Source organism: Myripristis murdjan, chromosome 14, assembly GCF_902150065.1.
Source record: "Myripristis murdjan chromosome 14, fMyrMur1.1, whole genome shotgun sequence".
NCBI lineage: Eukaryota > Metazoa > Chordata > Actinopteri > Holocentriformes > Holocentridae > Myripristis > Myripristis murdjan.
The window spans coordinates 35,346,057-35,365,227 of NC_043993.1; the positions used below are offsets into that span (position 1 = coordinate 35,346,057).

General features: G+C 40.3%; 1 protein-coding gene across 1 annotated transcript; it reads right to left on the bottom strand.

The window, feature by feature from the left end:
- Positions 1 to 70: 70 nt before the first annotated feature.
- Positions 71 to 18,692, bottom strand: gdpd4b (glycerophosphodiester phosphodiesterase domain containing 4b). The gene is made up of 16 exons (XM_030068890.1): positions 18,595 to 18,692; positions 16,288 to 16,524; positions 15,713 to 15,816; positions 14,947 to 15,040; positions 13,955 to 14,014; positions 12,234 to 12,332; positions 12,046 to 12,139; positions 11,540 to 11,685; positions 10,811 to 10,893; positions 8,299 to 8,449; positions 7,254 to 7,478; positions 5,300 to 5,457; positions 3,616 to 3,763; positions 3,169 to 3,251; positions 2,647 to 2,726; positions 71 to 1,256 (listed from the first exon to the last, which is right to left on the bottom strand). Exons 2-16 carry the CDS (start codon positions 16,471 to 16,473, stop codon positions 1,156 to 1,158), a joined length of 1,812 nt encoding a protein of 603 aa, XP_029924750.1. The 5' UTR covers positions 16,474 to 16,524; positions 18,595 to 18,692; the 3' UTR covers positions 71 to 1,155.
- Between the last annotated feature and the right edge of the window lie 479 nt (positions 18,693 to 19,171).

A 19,171-nucleotide genomic window follows, 5' to 3' on the forward strand; every position in this document is an offset into this window, starting at 1 on the left:
TTTATAATAATTTCTTACCAGTTTTATTGATAATTTTCTCATGATTTTCTCATCTTTTTCTTTCTTTTCTGACAATTTCCCTGAAACTTCTTACTAATATCTTATATTATAATAATATTTTTTTGAGTCATTTATTTTTTTCCCCATGTTTTTGAAAGAAATCAAGTGAATTTGCTCAGGTTTCAAGGGGTTGTGTTTAGATGTTCAAAGCATTTGAACACAAGAAATCTAACGTCAATCCAGCATCACTGGAATTGTAATAATTAGAAATACAGGCTGAGGAACATCAGATCTGCATGGGATCAGATTAAAGGCCTGAAGATCCTTAGCAGACAGAAACATCTCCTGCAATAAAATCCTAGTTTAAACAAGTGTGTGGGATTTTTTTCCTGTATTGCCTTTGTGGTTTTCCTCCTGTACACACCTGCTTTTTAAAATAAGTGCATTAGTATTTTCTGGCTTCTAATTCTAATTAAGGCAATAACAGCAGGAAAGCGTGCTGTGAGTCTGTGCTGGGTGAGACTGAGGGCCAATTCCTACTAGTGTCTGTCCTCTACAGTTTCCGCTAGGATTTGTAAAAAAAAAAAAAAAAACTGTCAGTTTAGGCCTATACAATCCTGTAAACAGCTTAAACACACTTTAGCGTTTACTCATGTTACTGTGGCATTACTGTGTGCATTTCAGCGTAGGAGTAGAAAACAAAGTACTGGCCATTAACAAACCTGTGTTGTGAGATTTTCCCTCTAATATCACATCAGCATCATTACACACAGAGATGTAGGGACGGGGCTTTGACTGAAAACGTGAATTCACATTAAAAAGGGCCATCATCTGCCTTCAGCGACATATTCGTGGTGCTACATGTTTAGATTCAGAGTCCTGGACAGGAAGGGTTCTTGGGAGAGGCCGGTCTGAGTTTGCCTCCCCTAAAGTGTCGGTACGTCATGGCAGGGAGTGCACTGCTGTTAAAGGGGGTGGGAAGAGCTTATTTGATTGGTCAGGACTGATGCCAGCTCCTCCCATACCTGCTAATACTGTATTCCACCTGATTCAGCCGCTTTCCCCACTGTGTCTTCACCTCTGGTCACGACATTACCAAAACTCTCTCAGTCAGAGGCTCAGGGTCGAGAGGCTGCTTCCTCTCAGAGGCAGTGGTTAGTGCTCGGTGACGGCTGCCAGGGAGTGTGTGGTGGTCAGCGAGCTGCGGGACTCTCCCTGGGAGTTAACGCTGGTGACCGACCATACGTCACTCAGCTCTGTGCACAGATAAATTAACAATCAGTCTGTGTAGTTTCAAAGATATAGCAATAACGAATAGCTGTGACCGAAAAGAAAGGGCACAAAGCATGGAAATACTCTGCCTGGCCATAAAGAGGCACCAATGGATTGAACTAAGCAAACAGGTAAGAGCCCTCCATTGGATAATTACTGCAGTGATTAATATGTTTCAGCTGGCAACCGCTTATTTAAGCCAAACTGATGCAGTGAGTAGCTTCTCATTTCTTAAGCAACCATGTTGGAAGACATAAAGATGTTCCTCTGTTTCAGAAGGGTCAAATTCTCAGCCCACATCAAGCAAAGAAAATGACTAAGGAGACTCCTGCCATTACAGAAAGAAAATATATTTACCAATATATTAAATGAAATATATGGTAGTATATTAGAATATATTACATTTAATATATGGAATTACAATATATTGAAATATATTTTTAAATTTGAAAATGTCTTAGCAATACAAGGGAATAATATATTGATGAAACATATATTATACAATATATTTATATATTGCATCAATATATTGTAATGTATTCCAATATATGGAATAATACATAAGTAATTGCACATTTCAGATATTGCAATATATTGCATATGAATATATATGTGTTTATGTACCGTAACATATGTCATTTTATATTTATAAATATCCTCCATAATGTATTTAGATTTATATGTGATGAATACTGGGTACATATATTTAAACATACATGATCTATGACTTTCCAATTATATGGGAACATGTATTGGAAATATATGTACAGATATATTCCATGCATGGTCCATGCACATGTCATGGTTGTTTATTAGAAAATAATATGCCATGTTAAAAAAAAAACATCCCAATATATTTTTATATATGTTGCGATATATATACATATATGGTATATGCATATATTGCAGTATATTTGAACATATAAAGACAAACTATTACATGTAAAAATATAGTGCTGTTTTTGGTCTTGATTGCAATATATTTTTTATATGTATCAATATATGGACATGTAGGGTCTATGCATATATTTCAATATATTGGAAAATATAAAGACTAGTTCCCATATATGGAAATGTATTATCTAATAGATCACATGATATTTTCCAGTATACTGCAATGTATTTTTGTTTCATAAGGGTGAAAAATATAAAATCGGTTTAAGAAATGTCCATTACTGAAACCTGGAGCACAGTGGTGAACCATCATCTTCAAGGAGGAAATCAAATCAAATCGTAAAGACTCAACAGTAGAAGTTACGGCCATGTTTTAGAGGGAAAGTAAGAGCATTTCCACACACACAATGCCAGAGAACTCAAGGGATTTAATCTCAACGATTACCACCTTAATTCAGTTAGGGTTAGGGTTAGGCTCACCTGTTCTGAACTTGCTATAAGCGCCATTGTCCAGCGTGGTTTTTCTGCCCGAGCAAAATGCCAGGCCTCGCTCTCGCCACCTGCCAAGCAAACATAGCAACCCAGCTCCCATATCAGGACAGCACACACAAGAGCACATCATCAGTCTACATCCAAGCCTTCATCTCAAACCACTTCCACTGTTCCCTGTTTTCCTGGCGCTGTCACCATCACATCTCTATCTTATTCAGAATGCCACAGATCTCACATTTTAGCATCTCTCACTGGCTCCCAGTTAGATGAAGATCTGATTTTAAGATTAGAAATCAGATTTTGATCATGCTTAATTTAAAGCATGGCTACATCTGACCTCAAGCTCCATTGGAGACCTGAACTCAAGACTAAAGCTTCACACTGCCCTCTGTCTAGACTAAAAAATAAAGGTGATTTTGCAGTCAGGGCCTTTAAACTGTGGAGCACCCTGCCTGAGTGACTTCAGCTAATTCACTGTCATCTTTTTTGAAGTGGGTGTGTGCTATTCACCAGTGGAACATGAAGATGGTGAGGACCAGCATGAGGGACACCACATCAGTGAGGATCCACATCAGATTATACTCATCTGGAGTCTGAGAGAGATGAGAAATGACACGGAGGAGGCAGAGAGGTTCAAAAGGAGAGACAGAGTTTGAAGTGTGCACACGACTCAACACAATTTTTTTTTTTTGTAGTGTGATAAACAAAGCGGGGGATAAAGTACAAATTCCAGCTGGCAATCATCATAAGACAAACAGCCATTGGTGTAAACACAAACCTTTTTTTAGTTTAGTAAAGAATTATTGCAATCCTTATATCCAATATTCTAATACTATTGACAAAGAGGTATAGTATAACTGATCCTCTTAAAAAGTTATGCTCGCCTTAAAATACTGACTGCCAGTAAAAAGGTGAGCTTTGTGGCTGAATGTCCCTGTCTCTCCTGAGGGCTCTCACCATGAGGAAGAGCGGGGCGCTCATGGTGCTGAGGAGCTGGGGAGCGTTGGTGGTGACGGACTGGACTCCAGTGCACCAGGCCAGAGAGTAGAGCCACGGCTCGCTGATCACATACAGGTTGGTGGAGATGTTCACCGCTGCGTACTCACTGCACGCAAATCAAACACAACACATAGAAATGTAGACGCAGGTTAACCAGCTGTGTCATTTTATTAAGGCCTTGACTTGGCATTCAGAATTGAGATGGCATTTCTTGTATTTGTGCCACAGGTGTTCATTCTTCTCTTTTGAGCTAACTTGAGCTGCATGCTGACAAGATACACTACTAACCATAAATGCTACTTGCAAAAATGCTAATTCCTCACCTACAAACATGAGCCCTAACCACCCCAAGAGGAGCCGAGCAGCAGGCCCTGATGCTCCAACGGAAGAAGACCTACCCGAGAACAGATTATGACTGATTTTTTTGTAGTGACTGAAAGAAATATTGGACCTATTTTTCACCAGCCACAGATCGCCTGAACACTCTGCACCCTGTCTTGTGCACAGTAGTACAGTAGTTAAACCATCACTGAGTCCTTTGGTAAGGATATATATATATATATATATATATATATATATATATATATATATATATTTATATATATATATATATATATATATATATTTTTTTTTTTTTTTTTTTTTTTTTTTTTTACAGATATTAGGGCTCCAACGATTAGTTGAAGAATGAGTTAGTTACCAGCTATTAAATTAATCCCCATTAAATTATTTTGATAACCCATTCATCATTTTGAGTCATTCTTCTAAAGATTATTTTCTGGCATTTCTGTTTTATTGGACAGTCACAGTGGAGAGGGAACAGACTCAAACCCAGGCCGCTGGGGCTCAAATGCAAATATTTTCCAATTTCTAGACAGTCATCCGACAATAATCTAAATGTCTTTGGGTTGTGGACTGTTGGTTGGGACAAAACAAGACGTTTGAGGACGTCACCTTGGGCTGTGGGAAATTTCATGACCAAACAATGAATCAAATAACGCTTATTTTCGATAATGAAAATAAGCGTTATTTACAGCTGATGATTTGTGTGTCATGAGCACAGCAGTTTTGTTCATATGATCTTTTAATCACCACCTCATGTGTGTTAGAGTACATGAACCATATGTTTTTTTCCCCCATCTTAAGAGGTTCATATCAAAGCTGAAAAACACAGATGAACAAGTTGGAGTCACCTCTGCCAAATAAAGTCTTTAAAATGACACAAAACCTACCTGCATCTTGCCAGTCACCTTTCCACTGACCAAACAGGTGACCCTGCCCACCTGGGAGACTGGAAGTGAATACCATTTTCACACCAATGCTGCAGCTTGTAATGCATCGTGCAATTGTTTTTACTCTTCAGATATTTGTGGGGTCGAAATGTTTAAAAAAGGTCTTTAAAATTTTGACTTTTTACTTGCAGAAACTTAAAGTCACCCAGTTCATGATTTGTGAAACTTCCCTGGCTTTCATGGCGTCAAACACGCTTCTTCAAATTCCACGTTATCTTGGTAACCAGATGAAACCATTAAGCACCAAGATGGGTGTCTTATTTTGAAAAGAAATTCTTCATATGCTAGGAAGAAAATACTCTGATGCACCATGTATACAAACACACACACACACACACACACACACATACCTGACGAGCTCAGGGGACATGGCGCTGTAGTGCAGGTTGAGTTTGACGATGTGGTTGCTCCGGAGCTCCTCTAGTGGGAGCCGGCTGCCTGATGTCTGCTGGAGCTCAGGGTCCATTTCCTGGACCAGCGCCCTCAAGTCTGATGGTAACCACAGCACCTGGTCTCACACACACACACACACACACACACACACACACACACTAACAGTGATTATGGTTGCTCGAATGCATATACAAGGGAATTTACAAGTGAGCCAAGTTCATTTATAAACACATATGTATATATACACACTGTCCACTTTACCAGGTCCATCTGTACAGTCTTATAAAATCCAGTCCAATAATGTAGTCCAGTAGCAGACCTCTGCAAACTACAGCCTCAGTAATAAACACAGAATTACGTTTACACATTCTCCACAATGCCAACAAAAACATGATAACCGTTATAAACAGTGTTAAACGGTAGAATTTAGGGCAGAGTTGTTTCACTGAGCTATATTAGATTGTACAGATGGACCTGATAAATTAGACACTGAGGGTATATGTATGCCTATACACACACATATGTACATATAAGTCAGTTTTAATTCTTTAACTGTCAGGGACTCTTCTTCAAAGTCACTGAGTTTTGTCTATTCTGGTGCCAAACCATGCATTGTCACTATTAGGTCATTACTAAGATATTAAAGCTGCATGAGGCAAAATTTTTATGTTCATATACACCCATCTTATCAGCCACATCCCAAAGAGTGGCTGCATAGTGAAGACAGTGATTAATCCAATTTACGGAAATTATCTTGTGGATGGACACTCGCAGGAAATCCTCAGGACTTCCTCAGTATTTCAGGAATGAAAAACAAACAAAAATAGTCTCCTGAGTCTCCAGTTTCTACGGACAGAGCAAGCGCTCTAATAGCAAAAATCACACCATCATCAGTTTAATATCTTTTTCAGTGAAAATGAAAATTACAACGCAAAAAAATATCATTCCTACTAAAACTGTGAATCAGTTTGCAATATCTGTAAAGTCATCTCATTTTGTGCAGCCCAAGTTTGTTCAGTTTACTGACGTCATATTACAAAACTTCTGTCTTAGCTTGACTTCATTTTACTTTCCTTATGTCAATTTATTAGCCCCTTAATAATAATAATAATACATTTTATTTGTTATGGCGCCTTTCATGGCACTCAAGGTCACCTTACAGTAAAAATAAATACAAAATACAGCAACAACAGAAAAAAACAGCATAAAAAACATCACAGATAACACAGCATGAGAAAAACATCATAGAAAATAGCATAAAAAAACATCATAGAAAAATACAAATAAGCAAAGTGCATTGAATCAGATGGAGTGAGCAAGTCTGAACACATGAGTTTTGAGTTTGGATTTAAACAGATTAACAGATGTGGTGTTGCAGAGGTCAGGAGGGAGTGCATTCCAGAGCTGGGGAGCAGAGCGGCCAAAAGCTCTGCTCCCCATGGTGGCCAGGCGGGCGGGGGGAACGGAGAGACGGATAGAGGAACAAGATCTGACTGTGCGAGCAGGTTAAGACCCACTTTTTTTTTTAAAAAAATTTTACCTATTTTGGCACATCCAAATAAAAAAGCTTACAACAGAGGAAGTGTAAGGCCAAAATGCTCCAAGGCCTCATCTGAGAGCCAACATCCCCCAGCCTCTGAAAATGTGCTCATTTAGTTTGGGGCTAAATCAGTGAGTCACATTTGGAAAGCAATGAAAACCGCTGCATACTTTTTACATTCAGTTACATCTGAGTAAAATTTTAGATGAGTTTTTTAGTGTGCGGTGTCACCGGCATCTCCAAACCCCGACCCTAATCCGGTACACCGCTGATCCGGTGGATTTTGACAGGCTAGCGTGGTCTGAACGTATGAGTAATTAATGATAACAACCACCTTTCAAATCCCACCAGACACCAAGGGAGTGTCCCACCTGATAGGAGTGAATGGAGGACTCATTGCGGATGACCTCCAGAGTCCGCTGGATCCAGGTGTCCCGGTAGGGGTGACCTCTGGGTGGACGGTACAGGTCAAAGATCACCAGTTTGTCGGTGTGGGCTGCCAGCTGGAGGAAGGCCTGCAGGCTGCAGATGGACTGGTTTCCTGCCCGCATGTGGTCCTCGGCTCCCAGCGACCCGACCGTACCGAACGGATTGTGCTGAGAGGGAAATCATCAATCCATAATTAATAGCGTCACACAACATGCTGCTCGATATGTTCTGTATCTGTGAGCCGGTTATGTCATAGGGCTGTTGTTGCAGTGTAGTTAAATAACTGCCATGTCCCTCATGTGCATCTCTGACTGCATTTCTGCTTCATGCAGCTTCTGAAAAGTCCCTCAAGTAATAATCTGCCACAGTTTCATGTACTCTATATAAACGTCAGTGTTGCTGCTCTGACTGCTGTAACTAATACAGTGATCCAATCTCCAGCCAGCTCATGGAGAGTGTTTACATTTGCTGTTCTATACACCTGCTGTCTGCTGGCAAAAATCCTCTTTGTTTGCAACAAGGTAGAACAGAAAATCCGGGAAAAAGACATCCGAGCGGTGGACATATTGTTAAATCTCTGGGAGCAGACCCTTTCCACAGCAGCCATGTTGACGTGAACTAGGTAATCACAGGTGTTACTGATGACATTAATTAAGGTTTTGCTCCATGCAGGTGGAACAGAGCCAGGGTCCAGGGTCACTGGAAAGCGTCTGGTACTCTTAAGGGAACAGAGCTTCCATTAATATCATTGGAAGCTCCTGTATTTATCTGCTATTTCATGTCTGAACGGCTGCTGTGAAAAAGCTCGACTGTATTAGAAAAAACATGAAACCAATGAGCATTTAGTGTCAAATATGGAGACAAAATAAAATGCCACAGTAAAGATTTTTTTTTTAATTATAACTTGGATATGTCTTTCAGCAGTGACCCTGTTTGTGTTGTGTCTGACTGTGTGTCTGTGGAAGGCGGTGGTCTCCAGGTACTGACAGAGAGGAACCAAGCCCCAGCATTCAGGCTCTCCAGCTCAGCCCAGGTGAACATGGCCGCCAGGGTGTCCGTTCGGTTTTTGAACACCTCCTGGATGTTGGTGGTCCGCCGAAGGCTGCGGTCGTGCATGAGGAACGGAACCCCGTCAAAGCTACAAGGACAGGACAGCAGAGTTTACTGACACTGGGCCAACAGCATTAACTAAGCCTGAGCTGAGACTACAAAAGCATTTTTCAACTGAGAGTGAATACCTGAGCACTAAACTCCTCGCCACTGGACCGTCCAGCCATACAGAGAGTTTAAAATATGGATCATACATTTCTGTAATAATTAATCTCACCCTTAGTTCTTGGAGTTTTGCAACTTAAGACTTCAGCAGGAACTGAACATGGGACTAAGGTTGAACAAATGTGGCTACTGATATTAGATTTGATATTTAGATTGAAGCCACTGACAGCAAATAATCTTCACTTTCTTTAAATTTGACTATTTTCATAGCAAACATTTTTAAAAAGTATTCAATGTTTCCATATTTTTTATTCTTGTAAACTTGGAAAAGCCATTAAAGCAAGAATTAGATCACAGGTCACTCGGGGGTTGATTGATTTGTTGACTTTTTCATCCACAAACATAACAAGGCAAACAGCATCTCTCCTTGATTTCCCAAGGTGCCACAGCGCAGGTTTGAGCTGGTGAAATCAAAGAGAAGCCACACAAGCTGGAAAGTGCATGTGCTGCCAAATGCATAGTGTTACTGTGCATTCTGCTGTAGGATCACAAAAATATGGAGAGGAGAGAATGGAAATTCATTCAAGCTGATTTATCATGATCACTTGCTGGTGCGCCAAGGAAACTCCTTTGTTGGCCCCTTGTGACTGATTGAACCTGGTGCACACAATCAGCCAGCTCTTTGTCACAGAGATTATTTCAGTTGTATGTGCACATAAATTCAGCCACAATGTGGATATTGCAACCAACAAAATACCACAGTCCCCCTTTTCTGCATAGATTTGGTTGGTATCTGTGTGTAAAAGATAAGTGTTTTTCCTATTATCTCAAAGCTGGATGAATACAAAATTGGAAATGTGTTTCCTCATGTGAATCTAATTCTCCACAGTGTCTAAAGAGCTCAGAGCTGATATGCTCCAACTAGTGTCGGCTGCGTCCTCAGGACAGTTTGTCTCTCCACTGGGACCGTCCCAGCAGCCCGGGATTCGTGGATGAAGCTACGCCTGTGCTGCACTGTCCTCAACAGCTACTACCTGTTGGGGGATTCGGCTAAAAATGTGAAAAAAGACAAGAACAGAAACTTGTCTTGCAAACGGAGACATGTTTCTTGATTCTAGTATCTTTTTAGTAGCTGCTGTCTCTGCTGTGAGAGCGATGGTGCTTTCCAGACACGCTTCAAGACTTCAGGCGGCTCTTCGAGGTTCAGTGACTCACCAGTGACTCACCACGTAAAGGGCGTACAACATAATACTAAGGCTCGGTTCCTATCCTAGACCCTTTGCTGCATGTCGTCCTCTAACAGCTCTGTCTTTCCTGTCTCTCTCTCTACTGTGACTGTCTAATAAATCAGAAATGCCAAAAAACAAAACAAAACAAAACAAACCCTCAATTGTGGCTGTGTTTATTTATATTTTATATTGAGAAATAGTGGTGATGCAAATTTTTGGCTCCAGGTGCTCCATGCTTGAGCAATCAACCCCTAAAACCTCCACTGTGCCCAGCCCCAGCAATAATCATAATAATACTGGGCCTAATAATAGTAGCAAGACAACAATCAGAGAGAAACTTTCTCTCATTAATAACATGGTTTTACTCTGACATGTTTTGCCATTATCGTCTTCATTAGAGTTGTAAGTTGTAACTGTAATTGCTGCTGGTTAAGTCAGATGAGTAGGTTTGACCACAACAAGTAATGAGTAAATTTATTTTACCCATAATTGTAACTGCTTTTAATTGTAACTGCTTTTAATTTTGTTCCTGTTTTATTCTGTTTTTATTCCCTGTTTTTTCTGTTTTAACCCCTGTTTTATGTTGTTTTAATCCCTGTTTTATTCTGTTTTAATCCCTGTTTTATTCTGTTTTTGTTATTGTATTGAAATTCCATGTTGTTTTTATGGTTGTTGTACATTCGGCATCATTGTAAATGAGGGCTTGCTCTCAATGATTCTCCGAATCCAAATAAAGGTTGAATGAAAAATGCTGAAGTTTCATCACAAATATGATCAGTGTTGTCTAAAATACTGCACATAAGATACTGATGCATGCTTATGTAAAGTCCAATCAAAATGTTACATAAATGTGAGGCTATAGACAAACAGTGTGTTATTGATCACATCTACAATAAAAATGTCATCAGTCAAACTGTATCAATGGACAACAATGAGTGGACCATCTCTTGTTTCAGATTAAAGGTCAATATTGACACCATATATTAATTTAAAGCATTTGGGGCCCACATACATCCAGCTTCGCCACGTGATGGTTAACGCCCCCCCTGACTGACCTAATGGTGACGTCCGTCTCCAGACCTTCACTTCCGGCTTCCACAGCCTTCTCAAAGGACATCAGTGTGTTTTCTGGAGCGAGCTACAGTGCAGATGACACACACCGATAAGGAGAAGGTCATTGGCATTTTCAAATAACAGACATGCTGAAGACACATAAATATTTGTCAGCAAAATATGTGAAACACCAGAAGTATTTCCCCTGGTCTGTAAACAACGGGGCAAGGACCGGAGGCATGTTTCTTTTCAGGGTTCCTGTTACAGGGCGACAAGCTGCAGTCACACCCATAACAGAATTCAATCATGTATCAGGATTACAATCCAAAAAAATGACAAACTTGACAAGGGATTTGACCTTGTATCCACACTTACTGAGTTTATTCCAGGATATTTTGATCATCTCACTACACTGGAAGGTCATTTTGCAGGTTTGAAGAGATGAGGAGAATAAAACTACTAAAATTATCTACCAGTCCAGTTAGATAATCATTTATCCATCTATTTTCTATACTAGCTATTCCTGTTAAGGGTCATGATGGACTGGAGCCTATCCCAGAACAACATCCTTGACTGATCGCTAGTCAATCACAGGACTTGAACAGGACAACTTGAGTACAGCTCTCTTAAAATAACCCTGACTAGTAAGGGCATGATATAAAACTACTTGCCAAGCTTGTCATTTTTGCAGAGTGGTAACTGTTTTATTTGAATTATTGCCTCCCGCTCACCATCGGTGCCCCTCTGTGCCCAATGAGGGCCGGTGCAGGGCCCAGGGTGCCTTCCTCCTTGATACAAGGGGAATACAAACCCAGAGGTACCAAGTATAGGGAAAACAGGACGGCCAGGTACAGCCCGATGATCAGCCCCCGCATTACTGAAATACAAAAACAAAAGGTGCATCTTAGTTTTGAAGAGCGACACTTTTAAAGTCATGATAAACCTGCTTTCTGTGCATTAAGGCGGTTATTTTAAGGAATGTTAGCCGGGGGGAAGTCCACCTTAATGGCAGGAGGCTAACAGTTAGCATTTGGAGCAACCAGTCAGTATCCAGCCCTCAGTAACAATGGCTGCCCTACATAACAGCTAGAGGTTAGTGAAATAACATCAAATTTTTCAAAATGGGTGAACCATCCCTTTAACCCATTTAGTCCGTTTTTCAAATAGTTGACACTGAATTGAATAACAACACCATTACACCTTATGCAAACCACATGGCACAGACTGTGCACCTCACCTTTGCTGTTCATGCGAAAGAAATGCAAAGCTATCGGCCAAGCCAGGACTGTTGTCAATAAGACTCCGCCCAAATGTAAATATGGTGCTGTCACCTGGTCAGGATACGAAAAATAAAATAGGGTATAAGGATATAAAAATATACAGAAAGCAAGTGGAGGCTGCTGAGAGAAGAGGGAGGAGGTTCACCTGAAAGGAAAGAAGCAGCGTTGTCCATTCTTTGCTCCAGAGGTCAGACAGGACGGCAGTGGCTACGACGGAGAAAGTGAGGGTCACCAGGATCCCGATCTGAAAACAAGGCCACAGTCAACACGCCTTTCCCAGAATTATTCAGCGTTTCCAAATCTCACCAAGCCTTTGTCATAAAATAAACACTGGTTTGTCTCCTCTTTGCCTCAAATGTAAGATTGTTGTGGGTGATTATATTCACTGTATTGGGTTATGTCCTAAAATAGAGCGGTATTGGTTGGATATAGTGCAACAATCTGGATCCAGTGGGCCTTGTTTTGGGTCTTTCTCATAGGGGGGCTTCTCAATAAGTCTGACAAACGACTGTTTAATTTACTAACATACGCTGCAAGGAAAAACATCCTGCTTTCATGGATTAATGAAAAGCCGCCAACAAAGAAAAACTGGCATAAAATAATAATTATGCAATGCATGCCTTTGGAGTTCCTCACATGTATGTTACACTCCACAACTGACAAACTTTTATGAGATTTGGGACCCATACTTAAGGTACATTGGCCCTCATGTTAACTCTTGGGTTCCTGGATAGGAGTGCTGCTGCTAATCTTGACCCATAAGTCCACTGCTTTTTACTTGTATTTTTTATTTATGTCGCTTGTATTTAACCTTTACTCTTAACAGTCTTGTTTTATGAGAATGATTTGCACATCAATGGGAATGTGGGAATGTTCAATTTCATATTTACTATGTGATGACTTGTAATAGGTACTAGTACTTATATTTTGTGTAATTTGTTTCATAACTAGTCCGTCTGTACTAATTGTTATGTGTAGGTGTTTTTTGTCTGAGCAGCCCTGTTTTGTGTGTTGTTTGTTTAAACTTGAAAACGAAATAAAAATATCCTTTAAAAAAAAAAAAAAAAAACAAACAAACATGCCTTTCCCAACAAATGATATCACCACACTTTGCCAATCAGTAACCAGTTTGACAAAAGGCGGAAGGTCAGTGTTTCGGGTATGTTGTGGAGCGAAGCAAATCCACTGCCATTCTCTGCACTGTCTGCAAACGTCTTTTCTTTTTTGGGGATTGTGATACTCCAAAATTCATTACACAAGTAATGCAGTCACACCTCAAGCCAAACAGTGAATAAATAAAATTATCCTAGGGGCTCTTCAAGACACTAAAAGCAGTGGAGAGTCCAGTATGGCATACACTGATGGTCCTGGAGGCAAATTTATAAAGTAAGAGCAGCAGGATATATGCACCAGTTTTCATATCATTTCAATTTCTATTGTGGAAGATGCCTGGTTATTACATTTTTAAAAAACTTGACCTGTAATTGTACTGTGGGCTAGCATAAAGCCTGATATCACACAACATACTGCATGCTAAAATATTAATATGGAATCTGCTGGCACTCAAGTGTTTGCATGAAGCACCGGAGTCAATGAGCTACCAGGATTTGATTTTGTCTATATTCTCATTTCTCAACATGAAGTCAATCAACGGGCCAATGTCCCCAAACCTGGTGTGTTCTGTTTAAGCGATAGATAGTCTGCTTCTGAAAACTGTCAGTACATCTGTAAGATTTTTAAACCTGAACAGATGAGCTGATTCTGCAGATGGTCGCCTAAACGACAGCCACCGTTGCTGATAAACGGTCGCTGTGATACGCTGTGACAGTTTATCAGCAAACGCGGGCTGGGAAAGATTGCTTTTACCTTGTGACTCCAGTGCAAATAGAGCTTCTGCCCCTCTGAGAGCAAACACACAGCCAGCAGCTGCACAGAAAAAAAGAGGATATCACAAACATGAACACACACACAAACATACATGGAAGCACACACACACTCGGAGCAAATGTTGTAACTTCTGGCATGGATCTGACTTTTTCACTACATTGCAGTGAGATTGTTTTGAAAAATATATAGATTATATGTATTTTTTCCTCATTGTCAGACAGGTGATATTTGTGTCCTGCCCACTGGAGAAACATTATTTAGGCCTGCAGCAGAAATTCAGCATTTGTTACCCCGGTAATTGTTCCCTCTGCTCCCTCTACCCTTAGAACATGTAAATTAATGGAGATACCTTGAGCCCTGAGTTGGCAAAATAGCAACAGGATAGATATTTTTGCATGGAGCTTCCAATAAACCTCATTTAATATGTTTTTTTTCCCCTCATTTTTGTTAATTGAGATTTTCCAGGGCATACATGTGTCAATAGTTCAATTTCAAAGTTTACAGACCCAAATTAGGACAGGTTAGACGTATACAAAAATATACATTTCTATTACAGTAGAAATTAACAGTGCAAACTGTATTGGCTTTCTCAAAAGAAAAAAAAACTGACAGTAATATATTTTCCATGACTGTTAGATGTATACCCTGAGGTAATATCCTAAAAGAACAAGCAGAACACAGGAACAACTAGAGAATAGAAAAAACAAAAAACAAAACAAACAGGAAAAAAAACAGAAAATTAAGAATAAATAAATGGAAATTAATATGGGTTTTTGCGGACTGAGGCAGGCATTTTGTCCTGATACTGTATGTACGCTCAATATCTCAGACACTGGATGGGTTAAATGTGATGAAGGGGGAACGGTGTGTTTACTGAGGCCATCTACAGAATGAAACTGAAAACAAACCTTTACTGTAACAATAAATCCATATCATCTGAAGCCTTGGTGTTCTGTTAACGGCACACTCACCATGAGCACAGTGATGTAGGTGAAGAGACCTGCAGCGATGACCAGCAGCACCACAGACCACGGGAACCAGAAGCCCAGATTCCCAAAGTTAAACCTGCACACTCGATCGACATGATGATGTGAGGCAGAGGGGTAGAGACACAAAGAGTGTGAGCGTGTGTGTGACGAAATCTATAGTAGAAAAATTAAATGAATGTGAGAGACACACCATATCGACTAAAGTATTGGGTTCCCCATTGATGATTTTCACAAAAATTAATTCAAAGTGTCAGTTATATTCTTGAATTTTATTGGATGTTGGGGAAACATCATCACCAGTGATGTGAGCTGCTGTGTGACGTCCTACTCTGCCAAAGGGACCATAGTATGTATTGTTTTTCATCAATAAACAGTATATAATGCATCTGAACTTCAGTGTGGATTTGTACGAATGCGTCACAGTTACGAGCTTTCTTAGCCTCTTCGTGGCTTTTTTCATTGGTAATAGTTGCTACAGTGTGTTTCCTTCAACCTCACCCAAAACAAGGTTAAAGGAAGCTTAAAATGAAGCTTCTGAAGGAGACAGTTATACAACCCAAAAAAAATTCAACCTCCTTCTCAGAAATGCTACCTACATAGGAAGCTTCCTTGGGCTTAAGGCAGATCCTTGGTGTGTTCCTTTAAAGCTGAGGGTGTGTGTACATGTGCAGTTACACATGCATATTTGAGCACACGAGCATGCACTGTATTTATGACCGCACTATGCTGCACGTATTACTCAACCCACCAATCAAAATCATTGTAGTCGTTCTGCGCTTCGCCCCAGAAGTAAAGAAATACCAGCGTTAAGCAGAAAGCCGCCACAAGCAGAGCAAAACTGGCTCCTTCCAGCTATAAAAGAAGGAAAAACACCAAATGAAATGCTACCGTTTGCTGTTTTTACAACTTCTTCAAATACATAACATGTGATTTTGTTTTATAGTCTTGTAACTTTCCAGGGAGACGGAAGACTAACCACTGACCCCTAAAGAGAGCGAGGAATTCAAACAGCAAAGCTCCTTATTGGCTTAACTGTGATTGTGAACAGTCTGACGCAAATTGGGCCTTAAAAGCTATGAAGGAAATAATTGTTTTTTTGCATTTCATCATAGCATCATTCAATAAGGATGTGGCCATAAATGAGTATGTATTTACAGTAATTCTCTTGTTAAACACTGTTTGTACCTTGGTGACAGTGCAAATTGACAGTCAAACCCATGCAAGCATCCTGATTTTGGATCAACCAGGGGAAAAGGAGTAATTAGTGCTGTATTGATTAGGCCTGATGCATGAGAGTGAGCCCCGCTGTGAGTGTGTGCTGACCTTGCTGCAGCAGCAGTCTCCGGGCCGAGCGCGGCTCCTCTGGTAGCGCCTCCACTGGCAGCCGTACAGACCAGCCAGACAGGAAACAAAAAGCGGATGTTCATAGCGCCGGAGCAGCTTATCACGAACACCGTGCAGCTGCCCCAACTTCAGCCAGGACACCGGAGTGGAGGCGGGGGGTGCCATGGCTCACACACACACACTCTTACACACCTTTCATCCTCCTCAAACACACACCTGAAACACAAATAAGCAGACAGAGAATCCCTAATGAAATATCACTGTAATATTCCTATAGCTACCTGTAATTTGCATGTAGTAAATACTTTGTTGTGGCATTATGAAACTTTAAGATATGTTTTATCTCATTTATAGATTTTGTTGTTGTTTTTTTTAGGTTGTTTTTTTCTCTAAAAGTCAGTGTAGGACCATACAGTTCTTGTTTAGTTGTGTTAAAAGCCATCGTAAAATATATAACATAAACCTTTAACTGCCTAAGGTGTGGCTTAGCAGTCACTTGCTCAAGAGCAGTACTACATGGCATAAAAAGAAATGCTTTAGAGACAATTTGCATTGCTTTTATAGCAATCGTGTGTAATATTTTACAAAAGTAAGAAACAGGGCAGCAACTAATGATTATTTTCAATGTCACTCTATCCATTTTTGTTAATTAACTGATTCATCATTTAGTCTAGCGTGTCAAAAACCACAGCAAATGCTCATCAGAATGCTTATAGGAGCCAAAGGCACGAAAAGGACACCTGAGAAAGGCTATTCATTTTTAGAATTACACACAGAAAAAGTATGCAGATTTGCTGTAATAAAAAAATTACATGATCAGTGACTAAAGCAATTAACTGATTATCAAAATTATAATGGTAAATGTTAAATTCCCTTGTGCTGCTGGCTGCGTAAAATTGAATTTCAAAAACTGAATTGTGACCAATAACGGTACATCTTATCTTTTCTTATCACTAGTAATAAAACACTTGAGGTCCCACGTGGTGATTTCTAAACAGGTGAAAGGCGCTGTAGCCCACTGAAGGACCTGGAACTGAGTTTTAATAAATCAACAATGAATAAATATTTCTATACAAATGTCCAATAAACAATTTATACAATTATACAATTTATTTCCACAAATAGCCTACTAACCGACAAATAAGAATAATTTCCCCAAGCCTTGCAGACATTGTGGTGTCGGTAATATTTAATTGTCCGGTCATGCGGTCACAGGTGCACATATTGCATTATTAATATTTAAATCAGCTGCCATCCCTATCCACATTTGTATATTCGTTATTTCTCAGGCTTTCCAGAGTATATGGGTATAAAAGTAGCCCACCCCTCCGACAAAGGGTATGTAAATGTATATTAATATGCAGCAGGGTTAGTCACCAGGCCTTTTTAGACGGAGGTCAAAGCAACAGACAGCAGGTCACCGACCAGCATCTGGGCTATAGGCGAGTAAAACCATAAGGGATAAACAATAACGTGAAATAACGTCGCCATACACTCATTGTTCCTGAATGCGCCTATTTATTTCCCATGAGAATATTATAGGAATTTTAGCCCTACACTGAATTTTCCACCATGGAGAAATTTGAATGATTTTCTATATTAAGTCTGTAACAAAAACGCTATATCCAGGTCTAGTTGATGTCACAGAAGTGCAGCGGCAAATGTCAACAGTCTGCTAATGTTTGCGATGTGGGGAAAACAAAGAGGACCTAGCCCGGGTTTCTGTCGTTTTCTCAGGGCCATGTGTTGTTTTGCTCATTAACATGGCACAACATAACAGTCATTTAACAAATCGTGCAGCTCTTTCGGTGATGTTAAATTCGGCATGCACATTCACCACCAAACGATGCTTTATCTCAGTCAAATCTCTATGCATACAACACTGCTAGCTACGGTACTCCACGGCCCACTGTGGTGGGTTTTGGTTGGAAAACACAACGAGAAGACGAACCCAACTAATTCTTCAACTTGATTTTTTTTTTTATTGCAGCAGGTGTTTCTGTGTTTAGGATGGACGCCGAATTGAAGAGTGAATCCTATTCGTTCGTTAAGCCTATCGGATCCTGTTCTATCAGGTATGCAACAGCGGTGAGCAAGTCGTGTTTTTAAATACCGCGACTTTTCAGTGACGTTTTGACTACAAGCCGTCTGCACAGCCACGGCGGAGGACGGCAGGTATCGGGATGGAGCCCAAACGCACCGAGACAAACTGTACCCACCGACCCGCACACACTGCAGCTCTAACATGTTTAACAGCGTCTCTACATGCTGTGTCCTGGCTCCTACCTGGACGCCGACAGGTATTTTCGGCCCCAAATGTCGGTCCAGTCCCTGGTGAGGTCGGAGGGGGACGCCGCAGTGCGCTGTCCGCGGTGAGCCCGGCGCTGTGACAGGGCAGCCAGGTGAAGCGGGGAGAGCCGGCCAGACACCGGAAGCTCCTTTAAAATGTGTTTTATTTTGAAAAGAATCACATGAAGTAACTTTGTTCATCACAGCTTGTGGTTTTGCAGTGGTTCCATTGTCGGACATCGACACACTGCTGCGTAAATTCCGTGCGTAAATAAAGGCGCATCTGTACGACGGCGTTTTAGAGCCATTGTAAGGAGAAAAAAAAGACAGAGCTGTGACAAAAAAAATCTGAATTTCCAAGATTTAAGTCGTAAATTTACAATCTCCAAAAAACTCAGATATTCTCTGAGATTAAAGTGTTAAATCTGCGAGAAAAAAAAATCACACATTTATGAGGAAAAACATGCAAAATTCTGAGATTATGAAGTCAAAAATAAAAAAAAAAAAAAGTTATGGGAAGAAAATCAACCTGAGACATTTTAATGTTGAGCTCTGGATGTACACTGTTATGAGC